This window comes from Chelonia mydas, chromosome 26 (genome assembly GCF_015237465.2).
Source record: "Chelonia mydas isolate rCheMyd1 chromosome 26, rCheMyd1.pri.v2, whole genome shotgun sequence".
Classification (NCBI taxonomy): domain Eukaryota; kingdom Metazoa; phylum Chordata; order Testudines; family Cheloniidae; genus Chelonia; species Chelonia mydas.
In genome coordinates, this window is record NC_057859.1 from 10,087,604 (window position 1) to 10,111,410 (window position 23,807).

Consider the following 23,807-nt stretch of genomic DNA (forward strand, 5'->3'; position numbering starts at 1 on the left):
TTCCCGCCAAGATAGATCCCCTGTAATATGTTTGTATGACACCCGCAGTGGTTCCCCCACCCCCGCACCCCCCCACACACACACCCCGGTCATAAAAAACAACAGGGTCGTACTAGAATGATGTGAAGAAAGTACCATGAAGTAAGACAGGCAGCAACACAAGGATTCCAAGGGTCGCGTGATGCAAGACAAGACATAAGGAGGTTTCACTCAACAACGAAATGATGGAAAAATCAAGAGGACAGAAAGGGAGGAGAGGGAGACAGGACCGATGAGATTTACGGTTCCAGACAGTGAATTGGGACTTCTCCCAGCACTGCCACAGCCTGACAGAGTAACTGCCATGTGCCTCAGTTTACCTAGCAGTGACAATACTGGCTTACTTCACAGTAGGAGACTAAATTCATTCATTTGCAAGAGGCTCATTAGCACTCATTTCCTTTCTGGGATATTCTAAACCACCTAGGTGGAGGGAAAGTTAACTTTCCCATCCCAGTCTCTCCCGGTCACATTTATAGATACTTTCATAGCGTTTAAGGCCAGAAGGGACTATCAGATAATCTTGTCTCATCTCCTGTATATCACAGCTCCCAAAATTTCACCCAGTTACCCCTCTGCTGAGCCCCAGAGTGGGTGTTTTGCTAAAGCGTATCTTCCAGAACAGCACTGAGTCTTGAGTTAAAGACAAAGACAGGGAATCCACCACTTCTCTGGGTAGTTTGTTCCAATGATTAATCACCCTCACTGTTTAAAAATAAATAAATAAAAATTTTAAACGGTGCCTTATTCCCAGTTTGAATGGGTCTGGTTTTCGCTTTCAACCATTCTTGTTCCGCCTTTCCCCACTAAATGAAAGAGCCCTTTAATACGAGCTATTTTATCCCGGTGAAGACGGTTTATACACCGCATCAAGTCACTGCTCAGTCTGGTAAGCTACACAGACTGAGCTCTTAAAGTCTCTCACTGCTAGGCATCTTCTCCAGCCCTCAAATCACTGTCGTGGCTCTTCTCTGCACCCTCGCTAATTGTTTCAATGTCCTTTGCAGAAAAGGATGCAGTATTCCAGTGCCTCCTCAATGACATATATTGTCCACATGACCCCTAACTCTCCCTCAGTGTTGCTGCTTTCCAGGATATAGTCCACCATTCTGTAGGTCTGGCCTGGGTTCCTTGGTGTATAATTTTGCATTTGGCTATGTTCAAGGAAGCTCTGTTATTAAAGGTCCCCATCCTGCAAGGAGCTTCATGGGGGTCTCTGTCATAGCAGAACTGGCTCTTTGTCGCCTTGTCTTCACTGGACTTTTGTACCTTAGGCGAAGGAGGATTAGCCTAGGGTAAAAGTCCAAATATTTGCTACAAACATAACCATGGAAAAATGTCCAAAACTAGTCTTTAGAAATATGTCGTCAAGTGCCAATTAACCTGAGATAATCAGCTAACGCAAGGTGCAAAAGACAAGGCCCCATCTTCACTAGGGAAAAACCGGTTAAATCTTCACATATGATTTAAACAAAACAAAACGTGAACAAGGCAGTTGAGGTTTTAACTTGCGTTAGCCCTTCAAGGTAAACATGAGCAACTGTTGCCCAGGGAGCCTTTTTTTTCCCCCCTTATTGACTTTTTTGTTTACTCTGGAAGGTGTAATTTTGGCCAGAGAGCTGAACTATCCAATCTGCAGGGAAACTGAGCCAACAGCCAGATTGGATGGTGGGAACATAAGCCACACCCTAGCTGGGCCAGAGAGAAGAAAGCTGTATTCAAGTTACATACTCTGCATAGGGAAGTTGCAAAAGCCAAGCTAGGAAAATAATTTGACTGGCAAATCAAGAAGTTAGAATACCTCCTGCGGGATATGTCAAAATACCGAGTCAGTGACATACACGGACTCTAAATAAAACCAGGGGGAAGTTCACTCCACAGCAAACCTAAGGAAGCTTAGCTTCTGTTCTAGATTGGGTTGCTTTCCACTGCCTTCCAGATAAGGCGCACACAAAAAGCAGCGCTGCAAGCTAGGAATTCACAAGGCTGTCTCTCGCGTTTGTTTGCCAGCTGGCAATGAAGAATTAATCCCGCCAACTAGCAACCGTACAGGAGATTTTTCCCATCCACAGATCTCCAATGACTTTACAAGAGGTTCCCGGTTCAGAGATGGGAAATTGAAGCACGCAGGAGCCGTGTGATGTTGAACAGGCCGCCTAAGTCACTGGTACAGCTGGGAAAGAAAGCCCCAGGTGTCTCCGTTTCCACAATCCAGCCGGTTCTCTAAAATAAGCAGACGACACTGGCAGAGCCCTCAGCCCAGTAGCAGGACCCGCCCATCACAGGAGGAAGGACTTCATGGCTACAGGCAGTTGCTTTATTAGGCGAGGCAGAAGAAAGCCTTCTCTCGGGCAAGATGGCAGGAGATGTGCAAAGCTCACCGTAGACGCGCAGAGGGCATCTTTGAGCGGCAGCAGCTGCCGACACCAGTAGCGCTGGTCTATTCAGCCATGAGCCAACTGGCCAGATTTTCCTCAGCAGCAGCGGGCTACGGAAGCTCCCCAATCTCCCACCCCCCGTAGCGCTGGGCAACTCAGATGGGAAGAACTCAGCACACAGTTGTAATCTGAAGGCGACCAGCAGGGAGGCAGTGTGGCCTAGTGGAGAGGGCACCAGAATAGGACTCGGGCAACCTGGGGTCTGTTCCCGGCTCTGCCACTGACCCGTTGTGTGACCTTGAGTCAGTCACTTCATCTCCCCGTGCCGCAGTTTCCCCTCCCACCCTTCATCTGTCTTGTCTATTTAGCATGTAAGCTCTTCAGGGCAGGGAGTATCTTCCTACACATTTGTACAGCACCTAGCGTAACGGGGCTATGCTCTTGGTTGTGGCCTCTAGGCGCTACTGCAATAATGTCAGGCATTTCACCACCCTCCCCCAGTGACTGCAGACTGCATTGGCAATAAGCCCTAATTCGACCTCAGTAGAGAGGAGAAGCCCATCGGCCGGTTTCTGGAGCTGCACGTTGGGTCCCAGTGTTGGGCGTGTGCGGTCTAGCAGACCCCCACGGATGCCTCTACCAAGGCAATGAATCCATGCCCGGGAGTTCTTACAACAGCCTCCTCCCTAGGCAGGGCGGACCATCTACTGACCCCTGCGCGCCCAGGTTGCAGCCAGAGTGCCAAGAGGAGGAGGAAGGAGGAGGCCGGATCCGCTGGTTGTCATCCTGCATCTGCAGCCGGATTGGCCTGCGCAAGCCCCAAGAGATGTTCAGCAAACCCTCGACGATGAACTCGCCTTCCTCCTGGGCAGCAAACACAAAGACACACGCCAACATCTCAGAGCGCTGCCTTGGCCAGAGCCCTCTCCTCCTCGGCAAGGCAGATCTAAACACACAGCCCTGCCACCCTGTCCCGTCCCTCCCCCCAGGCTCTCCAAACACTTGATCATCACTAACAAAGCCCCACAATGTGAGGGACAGGCCATATCATCTCCACGGTATGGACAGGGAAATGGAAAGCCTAGTGGTGATGGATTTACTCACTATGTGACATCATGCCATCGGGCAGTGTTGGAAACGGAACCCAGGAGTCCTGATTCCAGGCCTGGTCTACACGTAAGTTTTAGTCGTAATCCCTCGTTCTAACCCCAGACTATGCTCCCCGCCCAGAGTTGGGAAGAGAATCCAGGAGTCCTGACTCCCAGCCTTCCGCTTTAACTAAAAGCCCACCTTCTCTCAGGAGCAGTGCACTCAATACCCCAAAAAGCATCCCACAGCACGCAACGAGAGACAGGCTTAAATCATGCAACGTTTCAGAATAATTAGATTACTAATAAAAAGCTGATCTAGAGGATTGTGGTGTTCCCATTCCAGCCTTAATCTTTGAATCCCGGGAAGAGACCAGAGCCCACTCCTATTTAAATGAGTGTCAAAATTCCCACGGATTCCAAAAGGCGATCATGTGGGACGGGGAGAGCCCATTGGATCGCTGTCTCCCTCAGTAAAGTAGCTACAATATAGGAACTCAAGACCTCACAGCTGGAGAGCTCCTCCTTGCAATAATAACCAGCCAGAAGCTTGCTTTGCCAGCAGTCGCTTTTTGACCTCCAAGGTGGGCATTGACCCAGACGGTCTTGTTTTTTCACACAGCCTCCTCCATCTAAGTCACAAGACCAACCTGCTCGATACTTAATCATTGATTTCTCACCTCTCTGTGGCGGAGCTGCAAATTCTGACCTTCATAATACAAGTTGTAGGTCTTCAAGTGCAACAGCAGTTCATTTCTGGAAGATGAAGACAACATTAATGCAGGCAAGGAGTCGCACTGAGACAAGGAAAGAATCATAGAATCTCAGGGTTGGAAGGGACCTGAGGAGGTCATCTAGTCCAACCCCCTGCTCAAAGCAGGACCAATCCCCAATCAAATCATCCCAGCCAGGGCTTTGTCAAGCCTGACCTTAAAACCAAAGCCTGACAAACTGAGGTTCTTGTGCTGCACCCGGCCCGGAGTATCAGAGCGCCTGAAATGGTAACCTGAAGGGGCTGACCTGTCGCAGGTTTGATGGAGTCAGGAATGACTTTCCAGAGCCAGGGCTGCATTAAGGCAAACGAGCCGTAGGCACAATGCCTCATGACCCCGCAGCCCTGAATCTACATGGGATGGCAGGAGCAGGCTCCCCATGGCAGAGCCATCTGATGCCCTGCTGAGGGACTTGCTACTGCTTCTCTTTGGCCACCCCACTTCTCCAGCCCTGGGATCTGCCCAGGAGACTGTCTGCAGGCTCCGGCAGGAGTCACTGCAGTGGCTACACTCGCGTCGTTCTTTCAAGCTTTTCTTTACAACAGCGAGGGATGGAAAAACATTTTCTCTTAGATATGAAAGCAGAGATTCTCATGGGATCTCCTGACTGTGGGAGACGAGGCTCTGAGTGTGGGTCCGTAGCACTGATGGCTTAATCCAGCCACATCCAGAGCTTGCATTCAATGACTGAGGGCTACGAGACCAGACCTTGGTCGTTCCCTGCCTTGGCATCACTTCCACTCGCACTGCATGGAAAAGGGGTGTGCTGGGGAAGAGCACAAGCATGCCAAGGTGGAAACAGAGACCCTCTTCCCAACCTTTGTGACGTGGCACGCAACAGCTGCCATCTGGAGAGGGGAACTCACTGCTCCCAAAGGTTGCATGAGGCCTCTGTGTAGCTCTGACTACTCCAGATATAGGGCTGTCAGCAAGGACAGGCTGATATACACAGGAACCTTCTCCTTACCCCTGTACACATACACCTCCTTTCCTTATCCACTCCCTGACTCCGGCCTGCCTTGATGGACCTTAACAGAGCACTGTCCTTGTTACCAGTGAGTGCCAGGGGGCCCATGCTTAGTAGGGATTCTTCCCGGGCAGTTCCTGAGCAGTAAGTTACCAGGTCCAGATTCCGTTTATTATATGAATTATTGCAGCACCTAGATTCTCTCTCATTCACCCACCCCACAGAGAGTCAGAGACTGTCCCTGTTCTAAGCAGACGTGACTGGTGCCGGGAGTATTATCCACACACGAGACAAAGTGCAGCCCTGAGCAATTAACTGATTTGACCAAGACAGTCTTCGATAAAGCCAAGAACTTCCGAATCCTGGTCTGAGGGGGAGGGATAGCTCAGTGGTTTGAGCATTGGCCTGCTAAACTCAGGGTTGTGAGTTCAATCCTTGAGGGGCCCATTTAGGGATCTGGGGCAAAAATTGGGGATTGGTCCTGCTTTGAGCAGGAGTTTGGACTAGATGACCTCCTGAGGTCCCTTCCAACCCTGATATTCTATGATCTTAACCACAGGACCATCCTTCCTCCCTGGAACACGTAGGTGTCTCTGCATGTGTGTTGGGTCCAAGTGTGTCTCTCCCTTGCAGTAGCTTATGGGCCCTTCGAAAGCCAGATGCTTGGAGGAATCCCTGGAATTACTACCATGAGTGCTCTCTACACTCTCTGTAATAAGGCCCAACCCCTTTACCAAGTGCAGGATCCGCCCCTTAAATTAGCAGGAGTAACCAATTAGAGAAGCAAGTGGAAATTGGGGGTGGGGAATATTCCTGAATATTCGAAGGCACTTAGCTAGATAAGTTAGGGGACCAAGTCCCCTATGCAGAGGGTCTCCAGCAGCTAAATCAGGGCGCTGAAAGTCAGGGCACCTTGTTTCAGTTCTCAGACCGCTAGGAGACCTTTGGACAAGTAGTTCACTGTGCCACTCTGTGCCACCAGCTGCACATCTGGAAATGCAGAGGATACCCAGAGAACCGGAACCACTTCCTAGAGGTCCAGTGATCACCTCCCACTTTGTTTCCATAAGCCCGTCACAAACAAACAACCTGCAGGGCACATCAACATATTGGCCCTAGAGATGGGCAATGATTTTGCCCCACTCTAAGCACACGCCCCAAATATAGGGGCCATCAATGCATGTTTATTGCATCTTCCGGTCCAGAGTAAGGAGTGCGCAGCCACAATTGCTGCATCCTGCCAGCCAACACTGCCCTGGAGGAATGCTTCGCAAGAGGCCTTTCTTCCAATGATCAGAAAACCAACTGCAACAAAAAACTCAGACAGACCGACCTTGATGAAGCAGACTTCAAGGCTGCAAGACAAGCAGCTTAGGGAACACACAGTCACTTGACTTTGTACTTCGTTATTGTCAAAATAATAAAACAGCCCCCATCACAAGACATTTCCGATGTCTACTCACTGCACTAGGCCCCCACCTTAGAGTTTAAATAGCACCACGGTTGTAGAGACTGAATGGGAGGGAAAAGAGAGACCCAGCATAGGTACACAGCTCCAGATCCTCAAAGGTGTTTAGCCACGTAAGTCCCATTGATTTCAATGGAGGTTAGGAACATAAATATGTTTAAGAATCAGGGCCCAAGGGCCTTATTCTCCAGCAGAGCTTTGGCTGCTCTGTACGACTCTGGCAATGCAAAGCAGTCATTAGCCCAGTGTAACAGTGACTGGGTTTCAGGCTGCTTTGCACGACTCTGACAATGCAAAGCAGCCAAAGTGCATTCGTCAGTCTGGCCCGGAGTGCAGCAGGTACAGTATTTTCCTGACCTCTAAAGGCCTGGGAATAACAATGTTCCCATGCAAAGGTCACTAAATGTCTGATCCATCCAACCAGGCATCTCACGAATCACCAGTCACTGGACTATTAGGTGTCACCCAGATACCATAGGAAGGACACCTAGCATTTGCACAGCACTTCAGATTCTGAGGGGCCAAACTCTGCAAAGGCGGGGCAATTAGAATCATAGAATCACAGAAGATTAGGGCTGGAAGAGACCTCAGGAGGTCATCTCGTCCAACCCTCTGCTCAAAGCAGGACCAACCCCAACTAAATCATCCCAGCCAAGGCTTTGTCAAGCTGGGCCTTAAAAACCTCTAAGGATGGAGATTCCACCACCTTCCCTAGGTGACCCATTCCAGTGCTTCACTACCCCCAATCTGTCACTAGGTTGCCTCCTGTATTCAGTAAGGGTCCCACACTTTCCCTGACCACCTTCTTGTGGCTAACATACCTGTAGAAACCTTTCTTGTTACCCTTCACATCCCTTGCTAGCTGCAACTCCAATTGTGCTTTGGCCTTCCTGATTACACCCCTGCACGCTCGAGCAATATTTTTATAAATATACAAAATTATCACCATTCCTATTTTACAGATGGGAAAACTGAGGCAGAGACAGACAGACTACAGCCAAAATTTTCCCAAAAAACATTTCCAGTGATTTGGGGCGCTCAATCTAAGGCACATGAAGAGATTGGGGCCTGGTCTACATAAGTTTTGTTCCAGTGTAACTATTTCAGTTAGGGGTGTGATTTTTTCTTTTTCTTACCAACGTCATTCTACTGAGATGTTGTTATAGCTTGTTCCTATCTAGGGGGCTTGGGTAGTAACTGGCATCTTTCCATCTTGATCTCCTAAACGCTTTTCTCCTTGGCTGCAAACCATTCAATGATTTCTCAGCCATGGAATGTTACTATTCCCCCCAAGGCTCCTCTGTGGATTTTTCCATGCTTTGCATTATCAATTGCTAGCGAGATCACCTCCCCCTCCACCTCTGTCCACAGCTTTAAGATCTTTGTGTGTCTGCATCTGCCCCTCCTACACCAGTCACCAGGGCCTTTCATAAATAAATCACCGGCTCATAATACCAAAAATATTTCTGCGTTAAACTCTGGTTGCAATCTTACTTTGAAATGTATTTGTCTTTTCCACAGGGGACTACGGATGACTGGCTGCAGTAATCCATCCTCACGATCTTCTTTCATTAGGAGCAGAGATCTGAATGGGGCGGGGGGGGGGGGAAGGATACAAGAGAAATTTGCATTAATCACAGCATCATTTCCATCTTAATATGTGCAGATTGGGGCAGATCCAAAGCCCAGCTGACTCAGTGGGAGTTTTTCCACTGACTTCAGAGCTTTGGATCCATCTGTCAGCCACATCAGTCCACGGTGCAGACAGCAAAATAGAAAGTTACAATTCAAATGATGGACTTAAAAGCGGAAATGTGAAAAGTCAGGTGAGGGGAAAGTAAAGAGAATCGTTGCAAGTGCACCATAGTAAGCCGACCCTGGGAGACACAATTAATAGAATACTTTGCATTTCTATTGCACCCTTCCACCCAGATAGGAAGGTATTGAGCCCGTGAGGCAGGTATTATACCTGTTTTACAGATGGGGAGACAGTGGGGACGACTGGTGCAAATGGGACCGGGGTGGAGGGAAGGAGAATTATTTATCGTTCAGATCAGATTCCAGTTTGGGTCAGTTCTCACCCGACCCTGCTCACAGTAAGGTTCCCCTCCATCCTACCACTCATCATCAGGATGCCACTTACAATACCCTCTGCTGTTTTGAGAATGGCTGCGACAGACACGGAAACCACCATCCAGTTCAGTGGTGTTTCCAAAGGGAGTCTAGTGGCAATGCAATCTTGGATTCTACAGATAGGAAGAAAAAGTTCAACTCCACTGGATGAGGAGAGGTGTTTTGGTTGAATCCAGGAGGGAAAATCATAAATAACTGTCTTAAAAAACAAATACAAGGACAGTTGGCCTGAACACAAGACTCTCCTTTGACCAATCACCAGCAGCCCGAGGTGACATGCATTTCCCCCCCTATGTATCGACACCAAATATCCCCAGCCATCATACTTGAACCTGCCTTGATCAATAAATAAGGAGAAGCTTGTTTGAATTCCCCAGTGAGCAGTAACACTGTCTTTGATCAGCTGGGGCTTCAGTCGAGCTGTTGTGAATATTTCACATGAAACATTCGACCACCTGAACATTCTGGGTCCTGCCTTTCGTTTCAGTTGCGAGGGAACAACCCCATTTCACACACAAAGAACAGCCTGTTTCCCCCCTGTTGTTTGGAGAAAACAAACCAGTTGTGTTTTCAGCCTGATTTCACTCCCCTAAAAAAAAAAAAAAAAAAAAAAAAAACCAACTACATTTTATAAACTTTCAAATGCAGAATGGCCTTGCCACCAAAGTTGATTGTTTACACTGAGGTCCACAGATTTATTTATTTATTGCAATTCCATGGGTTTAGATGTGGAGACATATACTTGCCAAAAAAACCCAAAACAATCTCATGCACACATGCAACAAAAGTCAGCCACGGTTTACCTTTGAAATGTCCCCACATGAAATTGTCAGTTTTTATTTACTTATTGGGAGCTACGCAGCATTACTAAAATGAGATTTTGGGTAAAGTTTTCCAAGACTCCCAAGTGCTTTAGGCACTTTGGAAAACATAACCGAGGCTCTTAACTCACTTGGGTGCTTTTAAAATTTTTACTTAAATTCTCACTTCGATTACTTATAACAGATAATTAGAAAACACTGCATTACTTTGAAAGATGTATGCTTTTCAGGGCATGTTTCTTCATTCTGTGTTTGTGAAGCGTCTAGTAAAAGGGGACCCTGATGCCTGTTTGAGACCCCTAGGTGCTACCCCAGCACAAATCAAATGACACTGCTGTGATATATACTTAAATAGGGGATTTCATGCCAAAAATAGCCACCACTTTGTACACTATACACAACACACGCACTTGCAATGTACTGTTATTGACCTCCTTTGTAAAGTGCTTTGAACTCTGCGGATGAGAAGCACTCTGAGATCCAGGTATTATTGTGATTCGTTTCCTAAGGAAATTGCTCAGTCCTTCTCTTTGGCTTGAAGAGAACAGCATACATGTTAAGTTAAGGTTTCAGGGTCCAGTCTTGTAGCTCAGTATCACACGGAGGTCGACGGCAGATCCACGCGGTGGTAGCAGGCTGCTACTCTGAAACCTGTCATTATAAAAGGGTCTGGAGTGTCCTTCACACCACTACTGCACAGGGAAGTCGCTCCGGGACCTCAAAGCCCTTCACACAAAGAAGTTAGTTCGCTTAATACCTCAAGGAGGTGGATATTTTACAGACGGGGAAATGAAGGCACAATGAAGTGACTTGCCTGCAGTCACATGGCAGCCAGTGACTGGGTCAGGAGTCCCTGTTCCCAGTTCTCCTGGGCCACAGTTAGGATACCCTCTCCCGCCCCACATTGGCACAACCCTGACCAAAACAGCAGTTATACTCCACTCCATGCTTCTAAATCCAGCAGCGGCCCAAACACAAAAGCCTGTATTTAAACCCAGCAACAGCGAGCGTGAGACACAAGCAGACAAAGGGCAGGAAATTCAAAGCTACAGCTAACAACTCTGTCCACAGTGCATTGTCCTAAAAAAGGAGAACAGAAACGCAAAATAATAACGCAACTAATGACGGAAAGACTGACTCGGCTCTTCATTTCCTGGCTTATGCTACCGAGTTTGACAACCACCCCAGCAAGGCTGAAATAATTGGGCTAGGCCATGGACGGACTGGGGTGAGGCAGGCAATGTTCACTTGGAAAAATGGGAAGGAAATACTCTCTTTTTTTTTTTTTAATTGGAGGCTCTAACAAACATTAATATTGACCAGATGTGTGTTACCGGTCAGGCAAACACGAGCCACATTTAGATTGCCACATTATGAACTCAGGACAATTATTATTATTTGTACTGACATCACCCTACAAGTCACAGCTGTAAGCGGGGTCCCATTGTGCTAGCTAGCGTACCCACACGTAGCTAAGACAGCCCTTGTCCTGAAGAGCTCTTACAGCCTAAAAGTGGGGGGAAAGTAGTATTATCTCCAGTTGACAGATGGGGAGACTTAGGCACAGAGGAATTAAGGTCACACAGGAAACCTGTGGCAGAGCCAGGAACTAAACCCAGATTAGGCACACGGTTTAGACAGACAAATGATGGGAGGGGAAACTGAGGCACGGAGCGATGCAACTTGCCCAAGGTCACACAAGAGATTAGTGGCAAAGCTGGGACTAGAACCAAGTCTCCTAACTCCAAGTCCAGACACTGCCTCTCAACGGTTTAGTATCCGTGTTGTGGTCTCCGGGTCTTGTATCATTCCTCTCCCCATTTTAGATGTGTCATAGAATATCAGGCTTGGAAGGGACCTCAGGAGGTCATCTAGTCCAATCCCCTGCTCAAAGAAGGACCGATCCCCAATTTTTGCCCCAGATCCCTAAATGGCCCCCTCAAGGATTGAACTCACAACCCTGGGTTTAGCAGGCCAATGCTCAAACCAGTGAACTATTCCTCCCCCCAGTACGATAAAGAGAAGGGTAGCCTAGAATTCCTCCTTACCTGTAAGGGGTTAAAAAGCTCAAATAACCTGGTTGGCCCCCCACCAAAGGGACCAATGGGGAAAGAAGATACTTTCAAATCTTGGTGTGGGGGGGGGGGGGCAAGGCTTTGTTGGGGCGTTCTCTGGTGAAAGCACAGAAGCGTCCCGTCAAAAAAACCTCCTTCTCCTATAAACCATCCTGTACGAGTCTCTGATATTACAAAAAGAGTAAGTAAATAAGGCAAGGCGCGTTAGATTACCTTTTGTTTTCAACTTGTGAATTTTCCCTTTGCTAGAGGGAAGTTTATCCTGTTTTTTTTATAACTTTAAAGTTTTGCCTAGAGGGGAATCCTCTGTTTTGAATCTGATTACCATGTAAAGTATTTGCCACCCTGATTTTACAGAGGTGATTCTTTTATCTTTTCTTTAAATAAAACCCTTCTTTTAAGAACCTGACTGATGTTTCCATTATTCCAAGACCCAGACCAATTGATTCGGATATTATTCTCAAGCCTCCCCAGGAAAGGGGGTGTAAGGGCTTGGGGGGATTGCTGGGGGAAGAGGAACTGCAAGTGGTCCTTTTCCCTGGTTCTTTGTTAAATCACTTGGTGGTGGCAGCGTTACTTAAACCCAAGGTACAAGGGAAAATTTGTGCCTTGGGGAAGTTTTTAACCTAAGCTGGTAGAAATAAGCTTAGGGGGTCTTTCATGCAGGTCCCCACATCTGTACCCTAGAGTCCAGAGTGGGGAGGGAACCCTGACAAGATGGGTTCCACATACATGCTCATTTTGATCGGCAGAAATGTGCCTGTGTCATCTGACTAATTAACATGACAATAGATCTCAATGGTATTCACCGCCTAGGAGGTAAACAATGGAAACTTACAAAAGGAAAAATCCTGGTTTATCAGCAGCAGAAGTGAAGAACAGCACTTCTCTACCTCATGCGAGTGTGGAAAAGTTCAGTGCTTGTAAAGAGATCCTCGGATGAAAAGCGTCACATTGCACAGTGCAGTCCGCATCCTAACAGAGAGATTCTCTTGTGGACCAATTCCCCGCCCACTGTGCATCACGTAACAGTTTCTAGGAGAGGCAACTAGGCTCTTCACCACTAACAGATGTTCTCAGAGACCATCAGGTTGTCCAGTCAGGAGCCTGGACATCTATCTCAACAGCTGGAAAGGAGGAAGAGAGCCTCCTTTCCAGTCAGCTCGCCAGAGACCATCGCCCACAGACGGATATCTGCAGAGATAATCCACTGATCCACTAACTTGGACCTTCCGCCCCCCCCCCTTTTCCCCTCCCCCATCAGTAAAATAGGGACAACACTGACCTTTACACCATAATTTCTGAATGAAGAGTGATATGAAATCGTAAGATATTAAGTGGTGTGACAAAGTTTCTCCTCTACCTTGGTGGGTCTTGCGCTTATTGGAGGATCTGCTCGCCTTGGAGCTTCACGGCAGCCCTCAGCTTGGCTGTTTTTCTGAACCCACAGTCCAGGTCGACTCCTCCTGTGTCTGACCAGAAGTTGGGAGGATTTGGGGGGACCCCGGGCCCGCCCTCTTCTCTGGGTTCCAGCCCAGGGCCCTGTGGAATGCAGCTGTCTAGAGTGCCTCCTGAAACAGCTGTGCGACAGCTACAACTCCCTGGGCTACTTCCCCATGGCCTCCTCCCAACACCTTCTTTATCCTCACCATAGGACCTTCCTCCTGGTGTCTGATATTGCTTGTACACCTCAGTCCTCCAACAGTCCGCGTTCTCACTCTCAGCTCCTAGCGCCTCTTGCTCCCAGCTCCTCACACGCACATCACAAACTGAAGTGAGCTCCTTTTTAAAACCCAGGTGCCCTGATTAGCCTGCCTTAATTGATTCTAGCAGCTTCTTGATTGGCTGCAGGTGTTCTAATCAGCCTGTCTTAATTGTCTCCAGAAGGTTCCTGATGGTTCTGGAACCTTCCCTGTTACCTTACCCAGGGAAAAGGGACCCACTTAGCCCGGGGCTAATATATCTGCCTTCTATTACTCTCAATTACTCTCCAGTAGCCATCTGGCCCAACCCTGTCACAGCGGACAGAATTACGGCTATAGAAACAAACAACATACTCACAGGACAGACCTTGCAATGCACTTATACACCCAGTTCACCCTGGATGCTCAGCAGAAACGTGGGTAGAGAACCAGCGACCAGCTCTTTGTGCCCTCTTTGCGAAAGCAAAACTTCGAGACAGAGCAAGAGGGCGATATGAGTAATGGGGCCAGACGGACGGCATAGATATCCGAACAGAACGGATGAGCGTCCGTAGGCCAAGCTGAAACCAGGATGGGCGAAAAATCCCTCAGAGACCCGTAAATGAGGAAATTATGTCTTATTCCATTCGAGTTCAGAAGGGAGGAACAGAGCAGAGAAGGCATTGCTCGAGGGGAGGGGTGGGATCCATCCATCTCTCAGACAGGAGCAATTGCAATTACAAAGACAGCAGGGACGGATGGATGGGTGACTGATAGGCAAGCAGGAAGGGGCGACAAGGCCGCACCTGAGACGCACAGACTGATGCTGAAGCAAATACACACAACCGAGATTCGCAGCTGTGTGGCTCAAGACCAACCTTTCAACAAGACATCTGGCCTGGGCAAGCCTCCAGCCACCTTGTACTACCTCAATTTGAGCTTCCCCGAGGATGGAGTCTCTTGATTATTTTGAGAGGAAAGGACCGTGTTCATGTAATTAAGACCCTGACCTGGTGCTGACGGGATCTGGATTCAATCCCCACCTCCGCCAGACTTGTTGGGTGACCTTGGGCAAGTCGCTTCCTCTCCGTGGGCCTCAGACAACGAGAATACTTTCTTTCTTCCACCTTTTGTCCATCTGCTCTATTTAAATTCTGAAGGGGAGATTTTTTTTCTTAGGCACCTAACTCCCTTAAGCACTTTTGAAAATTCGCACCCCACGCTTCTTCGGTGCAGGGACTGTCTCTTATTAAGTGTCCATGTAGAGCCTAGCGCTACAGGACCCAAATCTAGGTTGGGGCCTAGAGGCTACTGGAATAATTACCTTCTGCTACAGAGAGCTCCACCAGGAAGCCCTTACACGCACCCATCTCCCTTCCTCAGAGGGGACTGTTAACGAAACACATGGCTACGTGACTGGTGTATTCTGAAACAACATCAAAAGTTAGAAACCGTTGGGGAAGTTACCACCAAGTAATTTCCACACAGAGGAAGAAGAAGTTACACAGTTACTTGTCTCATGCAAAAACGTTGCCCGAGTTGCACACAGATGGGCAGCACGTGTGTTTTCCTTTAGGGCTCTTAGCAGACTCCCTGGCCATCTCAAAACACACAGTGACCCAAAGGCTAGAGATAAGCACTGGCTGCATCAAACAGTGGCAAAGAAGCAACCAGACTGAAGTTTCTGTTCTATGGAGATAACCAACCTGCTGGCCCTCAGTACTTTATAAAAACACTGGGGAACTTAGAGGTTTTTACCTTGAACTAACCAATGCAGCACTGACAATTTGCATCAGCGAGGGAATTTGCCTCTAGGCATTTACACCCCTTAGCGGTCTATTTGTCTTAATACACCCACAGATAGGCTTGGCAGAATTTGATTTCTACGTTATTGTCATTTTGACACACAATATTTATTTTCAAGCATTTCCCCCCGATTTAAATTCTCACAGTTACGCAAAATTATGGATTTCAGGCTTTTAAGATTTGCATCGATTTAAATTTTCACAGACTGCATGACAGTAGCCACTGAGATTCAAAAAGTTAAAACTTTATATAAGCATGAAAACACAAACATCACATCAAAACATAGAAAGTACATATCCTCAAACCAAATGCAGCTAAGTTCTCAAGCAGCGTTTTCCTTCCTCGGCCTATCTGCAAAAGTTGATTATAAACGATGGAAATACCTGTGTGTCGGCTTGTGTGTGCACAGTGATGTCAACGTTTACGATTAAAATCTAATCTTTCTAAGCCTACCTGAAGGGCATCCTTGAAGCTCCTTAGCAGCCGCATGCCTAAGCCAAGAAGTGCCGGGGGACCTCTTGGAGCAGTTTATACAGCACCCTTCAAACACACAGCCATTGCTGAAATCAGCAAAGGCTCTCAAACGGGAACAACCTCAACATTAACTGGAGCAGGGGGGCTGAAACAATTTGTATAGTGGGGGTGCCGAGAGCCACTGAACCAAACTGTAAACCTTGCATATAACAGAAACCACTTCAAGCCAAGGGGTGCGCAGCACCCCCAGGTCCAGCACTTGTGAAAGGGAACGTCTTTGATTTTGGAACTACCTATCTTGGTCCAGTGGAGTCCAGATTGATTCGCATTCCTGACACGCTGTAGACCCCCTCACACACACACTGCTGTCTGTGTTAAGGAGGATAGGGGGCAGTGGATATATTTATGCATAGTCCTTTGTTTATGCTCATGTTGCAAGTTTTAATTTCGGCACTAGGTGCCTGGAGCACCGGGTGGCTACTGTGGTTGCAATTTTAAAGGTTTGAAGCAATCCGTAAAAGAGCAATAATAAAACGCAGCTCTCTCTGGGGTGGAGTGCAGCCATCAGGGTAAAGGAGGAGAAATTAAGGCCCAGGACACCCTCACAAAAAAACTGTTCTTGCAAAAAGTTTGTGGAGATCTTAATTGCAGACATGCTTAGTTATTAAGGTCCCCAAGCTGAGCCACATGGTGCTTATTTATCTACAACGGGAGAGGGAGAGCCCAAACCTATGGTTTCCCTTGAAAAAGTTACATTACGAATGAATTTCTAGAAGGTGAATGGGCTTACGCTTGTGTATTTTGCCTGCCTTATGATTCAAAATGCACGGGAAGAGCCCCCCCTCTGTGAAAACAACTTCAAGCTGGTGCAGCAGCCGTGCCAGGGTGTCTTCAGTTTCTCAGATGGAAGATTTGCTTCTGATTGAGCTCCAACTTCCTGTTTATCGCCTGGCTGCTAGATCTGAAGCGACAAGCTGCTTAAGCCTTCTCTGACACCCTCATCTCGGTCACCATCTCCATTTCCTAAGCGAGATGAAGAGCTGCCAGTTCTTCCTTTTTTGGGTCTGCTGTGCAGATTCACGGTTCCTCATGCAGGGTTTCTAGAAAGGGGCTCGGCCGTCTGACGCTGACAGCCTCACACCCCAGGCAAGGCTTACTTTCCTTGATGCGTAGGGATAGTTTGATCTCCTTTTAAAGATTATCAGCACCAGAGCTCACCCACAGAAGTGAGCCAGTACTTCCAGCATCCACAATGCAAACAGGAGAGCTTTTCCACTCTCTGCCCCGGAGAGATGGTCCGAGCAGCTCAATATAAACCAGATCAATACCTGACAAGCACGACAAGTCAATGCACAAAACAACCCTCAAGAGGTGCAGCAAAAAGGCTCTTATTTAGACCTGGTCAGGAGTACTGTCTCACCCTGTGGCCTAGGAACTGAACTGGCACTTGGGAATAAGTCCTTTTGTGGCGCAAGCCCATAGCAACTACAGTAAAAACAACGAGGAGTCCTTGTGGCACCTTAGAGATTAACAAATTTATTTGGGCATAAGCTAAAACCCACTTCATCGGATGCATGGAGTGGAAAATTCAGTAGCAGGCATATATGAAAAGGTCTATTGTGTTTTCCACTCCACGCATCCGATGAAGTGGGCTCTAGCCCCCGAAAGTTTATGCCCAAATAAATTTGTTAGCGTCTAAGGTGCCACAAGGACTCCTCGTTGTTTTTGCTGATACAAACTAACACGGCTACCCCTCTGAAACCAGTAACTACAGTGGCATTTGGGGAATTAAAACAAAAGCAATAGAAATGAATGTCGCTGTAGGTCTCACAGAGAGGGGAGTGGGGGGAGGTAATCGGATGATTTTCTATCTTATCAAGATTTTAGGATCACAGAAGCTTAAGGAAGAAACCTCATAAAGCAAGGAGTCAATCCCTCTGCCAATGAGGAACACAGCCTCCTAAAGGAGGATTTTATTAACAACATTGATCATAGTAGCACCAAAAGGCCCATGTTAAGAATGCCCCCCTTCCCTTATGCTATATAATTACTACACGAGGCACTTACACTCCAGTCTAGGGTTCCACACACACATACCCCCCCAGATGTTAAACCTGACTTTAGTCCCGATGGCCAGACAGAATGCTCGAAGCCCCGAGCACGATTTGCTCCACCACTCTCCGGCTGCTGCGTCATCAGGCCAAACGGCCTTTCTGCTCGTCTCCCTTTAACGCCGTTTGACAGGCCACCCGGACGGAGCGTTCTGAACGAGCAACTGAAGTGTGCAAAGAGGACACAAGTAGGGGTCACTTTCACGCTGTTACACACGACGTGCCCTTACTCGCAGGTATAAAGAAAACCTGTATGGTGCAGGAGTAGATGGGACAAAGGAGACATAGGAACCGATGAAGACTGGTGCAGCAAGAGATGCCCTGAGTCTGGGTTATTAAAAGGGAGACAGATCTGATACTTAAAGCTCTGAGCAGACGCTGCTAACAAGAAACCTCCAGCTGATCAAGGAATCCCCGAGGCTGTCCTGACCAAGCAATACATAATCAGTAGAATTGTATTACCTGCAACGATTGCTTTATTTTCATAAACGCCGGCTCAACAAGATGCCTCTGAGCCGACTGATCTGCCCACCCACTACTAAAGGACCTCCCCCCAGCCTCAGGGGAGTATCCACAGGTCTGGGATTCCAAGTGAGTACGGGGGACAACGAAAGACAGAACAGGGACGGGAGTGAGGTCACAGGGCTGAACGAAGGGAACCTGACGGGGACACCGAGCAGAGAACCCCGGAGAGCGCCCACTGCTCCTCGAAGGCGTCAAGGGAGCCAACGGACGCCACCCAAAGGAACTCCGCCCGGATGCGTGAGCGGAGAAATAGGCCCCACAGTCACAGGAGACCCCGTCGGCCAACCTCCTCTCCCTGGTCTCGTAGATGGCCACCTAAGGCAAGGGGACGGCTGAGATCAACAAATTTGTGGACGGAGCAGGATGTAGTGGCTAGTGCACAGGACAGAGTCAGAACTCCTGGGTTGCACAGATAAATAGATTTTAAAGCTTGAAGGGACCGTTACGATCTAGTCTGACCTCTGAGACCACACAAACTGCCGAATTTCCCTCAGCGACTGCTGCAGTAAACCGTGTAAGTCAGGGTTGAACTAGAGCAGAACTTCATTTAAAGAGTCCGAGAGAGAGCATTTGTTACACTGCTTGTTAAGCCATTCCGGCGGCTAACCTTCCCAGTGAAAGACGCCAATCTTTTGTCCAGTTTGAACTTTACCATCTTCAGCTGCCAGCGTTCTCTCATCAGCGGTGCCAGCAGGTCTCTCCGTGACCTTGCGCAAAGTCAGGTAACTGCACCGTGCCTCAGTTTACCCAACCATTAAAAATGGAGCATATTTAATGACTATTTGGCCCGCATGCACACTAGAAGAATCCCTTACTTTTTGCAACGTCCTTTCAAAGCTTTAGTGGAAGGGGGCTACACAGAAGTATGAAATTATAGGAGGTTTCCTGAACCAATTAGAAAACTCGATGCCTCCCGCACCCACAGAAGGTTGGGAATATCAGGATTTAGCAGGCTTGTCATTCAACATGATCTGTTTCTAAAGTCACTTTCAGGGCTGACTGTACCAAAATGCAATCTACCCTAAAATTATCTTTTTCAGACCATTTTTCCCCGGTCCTGACAAACCCATCTGCTCTGCAAAGCGACTGCTGCAGCCACCCCCACCAAAACCCAGACTGCCGGGTTCCTCCACGGCCACTTGACTCATCCCGGTGTGCTGGCAAACAGTGGAAGAAAATACTCTCCGGCAGCCTGTGCTCCCAGACAGCAGCGTTCGGGTTCATCCCGACACCCTCCCCACTCACAGCACCGGGGTGCCCGGGGAGGGTGATACAACACACACGTGCTCCAGTCTCAAACAAAGCTGGGCCTGTAAGCGTCTTGCTGCGCCTGCCCATCTGGAGGGCACCCTACGCCATTGCAACAGTGACGACAGACAAGGCTGCGATGACAGGGGACGCTTCCGGGAGTTAGCCCAGAACCTGACAGAAACCTTGAGCAACAGCGAGAAGTGAAGTTTCTCTGGAGAGCTGGGGGGGGTTTCATCCCGTCCTGTAGAACCTGAGGCCTTGTGGCAGGAACAGCTCTCAGGAGCGGCCGGGAACTGGTGTAATCTGCCCTATTGCTGGAGTTTGCTAACCTGGCACCTGCTCCGCACACTTAGGGCGTAGCACCAGTGCAGTTATGCTAATTGATGGGCAGGGAGAGCTGGCTCAGAGCGATTCCTAGGGGCAGACACGGCGCACCTTTCCACGTGCAGATCGAAGCTGTGATTTAAAATGAAAGTTCCTATCCCCTAATGACTACGCAGAACACCCTCCAAACACAAACTAAGTGAAACTGACCCCAAGGTCGTGCTCCTGCGTCTGCAGACAGCCAGAAACATCAGAGGCCACCCCGAGGCCGGAAAGCAGGATGTTAAGAGTCAGGAAAGAGCGTCAAAGCACCATCGGAAGCCCGGGACTGACTTCCTAAAGCTGTTGGGTCTGAGAAAGGAGCCATCATTGTGGGTCATCGGTGGGGCTCAAAGCTGGGACATTCAGCACCAGTTCCCACCAGCTAACCGTGCAGAGCTAACTCCCTTGGCTATGAGGAGATCGCTCTGCTCTTCGGAGAGAGCCAGGTATGTCTGAAAGATGCGTGCATAGCAGCTTCGGGTGGAAGAACAACATCGCCACCACTAAAAGCTGCCTGAGTGTGAATCCCCACACACGCCCCGTTCAACAGATATTTCTGCGCTTTGAGTCCACCCTGAGACGTATCAACTCCCTCCCTACCCCATGACCCACAACCCGGTGAGGGCAATCTGCCCAAATGGTCTCAGGCCCATGCAACATAAATGGTCACACGGAGCCCACTCCATCCCTGTCCTAACTAAGGCTGCTTTACTCTCAAACAGGTGCTCACTCCAGCAATTCTCACATGCCCTAGGCCAGGGGTTCTCAAACTTCACTGCACCCTTCTGACAACAGAAATTGCTTCACGACCCCAGAAGGGGGGACCGAAGCCTGAGCCCGCCCGAGCCTCACTGCTGGGGGGTTTGGGGGATGTCAAACAAAGCCCCACTTCCCCCCAGAGAGGGGGGCCTGTAATCTGAGCCCCACTGCCCAAGGCTGACGCCCTCAGGCTTTGGCCCCTGGCCCCAGCAAATCTAAGCCGGCCCTGGCAACCCCAGTAAAAAGGGGTCGCGACCCACGTTGGGACCCCAACCCACAGTTTGAGAACGGCTGCCCTAGGCAATGGCGGTACCCCTAGCCCGGCTGCTGTAAGCCCCGCTGGCCCAAGCCCACAAGGCAAGTCCTATAACGGGAGCCCAGTATCCAATTTAGCAGGAGAAGGCTAAAGCCACTGTCCTGCTGGTAGCCGGGTACTGCGCTCTGCAACGCGGCTGGAAAGGGGAACGCATGCCACCTGTTCTGACGCTGGGCACTAAAAAGCCCTGCCGAGGCCCTGGATCTTATTCCCAAGTGGATATTGCCTGGAAGGGTCCTGCTCAGGGGAAATGGAGAGAAGCCAGGTCGAGGTTAGAGGCAAAGGGTAGGAAGGCCTCAGGATGAGACGCAGGGAAATTAAGTGGGACGGGTCAGAGCAATGGGGTCTATTGAACTCTTCACCCCTAGGTCACTGGTTCAAACCCAGCCCGACTAGAAACAGTTGCCATCAAATGGCTCTTTGTGGCCGACAGGAAATGAGCTGGGGGTTTCGATCCAGTCCCCTCCCTGGGGCTACACAAACAGGAGAGATCTCAGCAGAGGTCCAGGACTACAGACTGAACTAGCCTCTCACCAAGATGTCACCATGCCAGCATGGAGATGCACTGGCTGAGGTCCTACCCCCTTCCCCCAGGGTAATGCTTCTCCCCAGGCGGCAGCTGCTCTGGAAATCGACACAGGACTCCAGCCCACACAGCATCTTTCCCGAGCGTTAGAACCAGCTCACGCAGGTCGATTTGGGTGAAAGCCGGCCCTGTCCAAGGGGTCAGCATGAGGCCTGGGCATCTCTTACATCTTTAAGTGGTGCAGATGACCTGGTGAAATCCCCCTGTAAGCACTTAGTTAACAGTCTCACTACACAGGTAATTATTCTGAGCCATGTTATCATGACAAGTAAATTTAAGGCATCCGTTACAGAAGCCAAGAGCTTTAAATGATCATAATGGCTCCTTCTGACTTGAAAAAGAGCTATGAATGATTAAGTTAATGACTTTTTACTGTTTTTGTGCTTGTGCACACTTCTTTTGTTAAGGCACACGAGTCTGTCTTACTCACACAAGTCTCAAACTTGCAAAAACTGATTTACGCGGACAAGGGGAAATGTGGAGGTTTGCAGGGCTCAGGGGGCTTTCGATTGGAACATATTTCACATAAACACACCACCTGGGCATATAAAGATCCCTCTATCCTTTAAAAAAAGTTTCCAGACCGTTGCCGTCTCCCGCTTTCAAAGACTGCGATTGTAGCAGGTTTTTATTATTTTCAAAGCGACAGCGTAGTAACGTTTGCCCAAACAATCACTGAAATTCATATGGGTTGGGAGGAGCACATCAGTGAAAACCCATAAGCCCTTGCCTCTCTTCCTCCTCCAAAGAAACTGACACAGTATACTTGAATAGTTCAGTACACGCACACCCACTGAATAGCTCCTGACCTAATCTCCCTCCAGTGCCTCTGACCTCCCCATAAATCAGGGCTGAGAACAGAAAGTCTGACACGCCAAACAGCTCGGTGAAGATTGGGTGACAGGGCATGGATCACTTGATGATAACCTGTCTGTTCATGCCCTTTGGGGCACCTGCCATTGGCCACTGTCACAGACAGGATACTGGGCTTGACGGACCTTTGGTCTGACCCAGTATGGCCCTTCTTATGTCAACGTCGCTTGATGCCCACTGAAAACAAGACTCTCGAAATCCAGGAACCAGTTTCTTCCTCTTTCAGCATCCTTCTCCCCACCCTGGCCTACAGAGCAGAGTCCAGAGGAGTCTGTCAATAAAAGCAGGCTGCAGGGGGGAAGTTACCCAACCGCCCATGCTGATGGCGAAGGAGAAGGACACCGAGACGATGCAATTTGCTCCAGAGCAGATACCGAGTGGCAAAGCTGCAGCAGACTCCCCCGGGGTCTCCACTCCTTGTCCTGACTCCGGCACCCCACTTCTTCCCCGAGCTGGGACGAGAACCCCAGACCTCTTGCTCTCCCAGCCTGCTGCTGTCATCCCTAGACCCCCACCCCCACCCCCACCAGAGCCAGGAGCAGAACCCAGGCATCCTGCCTCCCACCCCATCCGCTGCGCCAGGGCACCCCGCCCGCTCCCCCGCAGCCCCCGGCCCCGGCTCTCGGATGCCTCTTGCCACGTGGGAGCAGCCTCGCAGGCGGCTGCTCCGCTTCGCAGCCTGCAGCCCGCCAGCAGGGACCGGGGCCGGGCTCCCCTGCCAAGGGGCCCGCCTTTGTTATCCACCTCCCCGCCCCAGCCCCAGCCCCAGCCCCAGCCCCAGCTGCAGAGCGGCCGGCCCTTACCGTGCGCTGGGCCGGGCAATCAGCAGCCGCCCCGCTGGGCAGCCGCCCCGCCGCTCCGGTTCGGTGCCCGCGCCGGGCGCCCACCCCGCGCCTCCATCCGCCGCCCGCGGGCCGAGGGGAGGCGGCGCAGCGGCTGCAGACCCCGCCCGCCTCTCTCGGCCTGGCTCCCCCTTCTCCCGGCGCCCCGCGGCGGGTCGGAGCCCCCCGCACCAATCGCCGCGGCTGGGCGGCTCCGGTCCGCAGCCTCATTGGTGTCTCCAGCCCGCCCCCCGGCTCGGTGGGGAGCAGGGAGGAGGAGCCTGGGCGCCCGCCCAGACAATGCGCAGCTGGTTAGCGGCTTCAGCAGCTGCCCGAGTTTGGAGTGTCATCAGCCTCGGACAGAGGAGGAGGGTGGCTGGCTGGCTGGCTGGCTCGGAGAGCCTCCCACAGGCTGGGATTGCAAACCTCAAGCATCAGAGGGGTGCCGGGATTGCAAACCTTGGCAGGCCAAAGGGGATAGAGCCTGGGGGTCCT

At 49.8% G+C, this 23,807-nt stretch overlaps 1 protein-coding gene across 3 annotated transcripts in view; it reads right to left on the reverse strand.

The window, feature by feature from the left end:
• The window catches only part of RASSF2 (Ras association domain family member 2), a 77,250-nt gene extending 53,794 nt beyond the window's left edge, over positions 1-23,456 (reverse strand). For 2 of the 3 annotated variants that reach the window (XM_043536180.1, XM_043536181.1), the window contains exons 1-4: positions 23,295-23,454; positions 8,208-8,298; positions 4,186-4,261; positions 3,130-3,281 (exon numbers count right to left, since the gene is read on the reverse strand). In XM_043536180.1, coding sequence (XP_043392115.1) covers positions 3,130-3,281; positions 4,186-4,261; positions 8,208-8,266 — 287 coding nt within the window. In that variant the 5' untranslated portion in view covers positions 8,267-8,298; positions 23,295-23,454. Of the gene's footprint in view, positions 1-3,129; positions 3,282-4,185; positions 4,262-8,207; positions 8,299-23,294 lie in introns of all 3 variants that reach the window. The other variant, XM_037886277.2, reaches the window with a different exon arrangement.
• Positions 23,457-23,807: the final 351 nt, after the last annotated feature.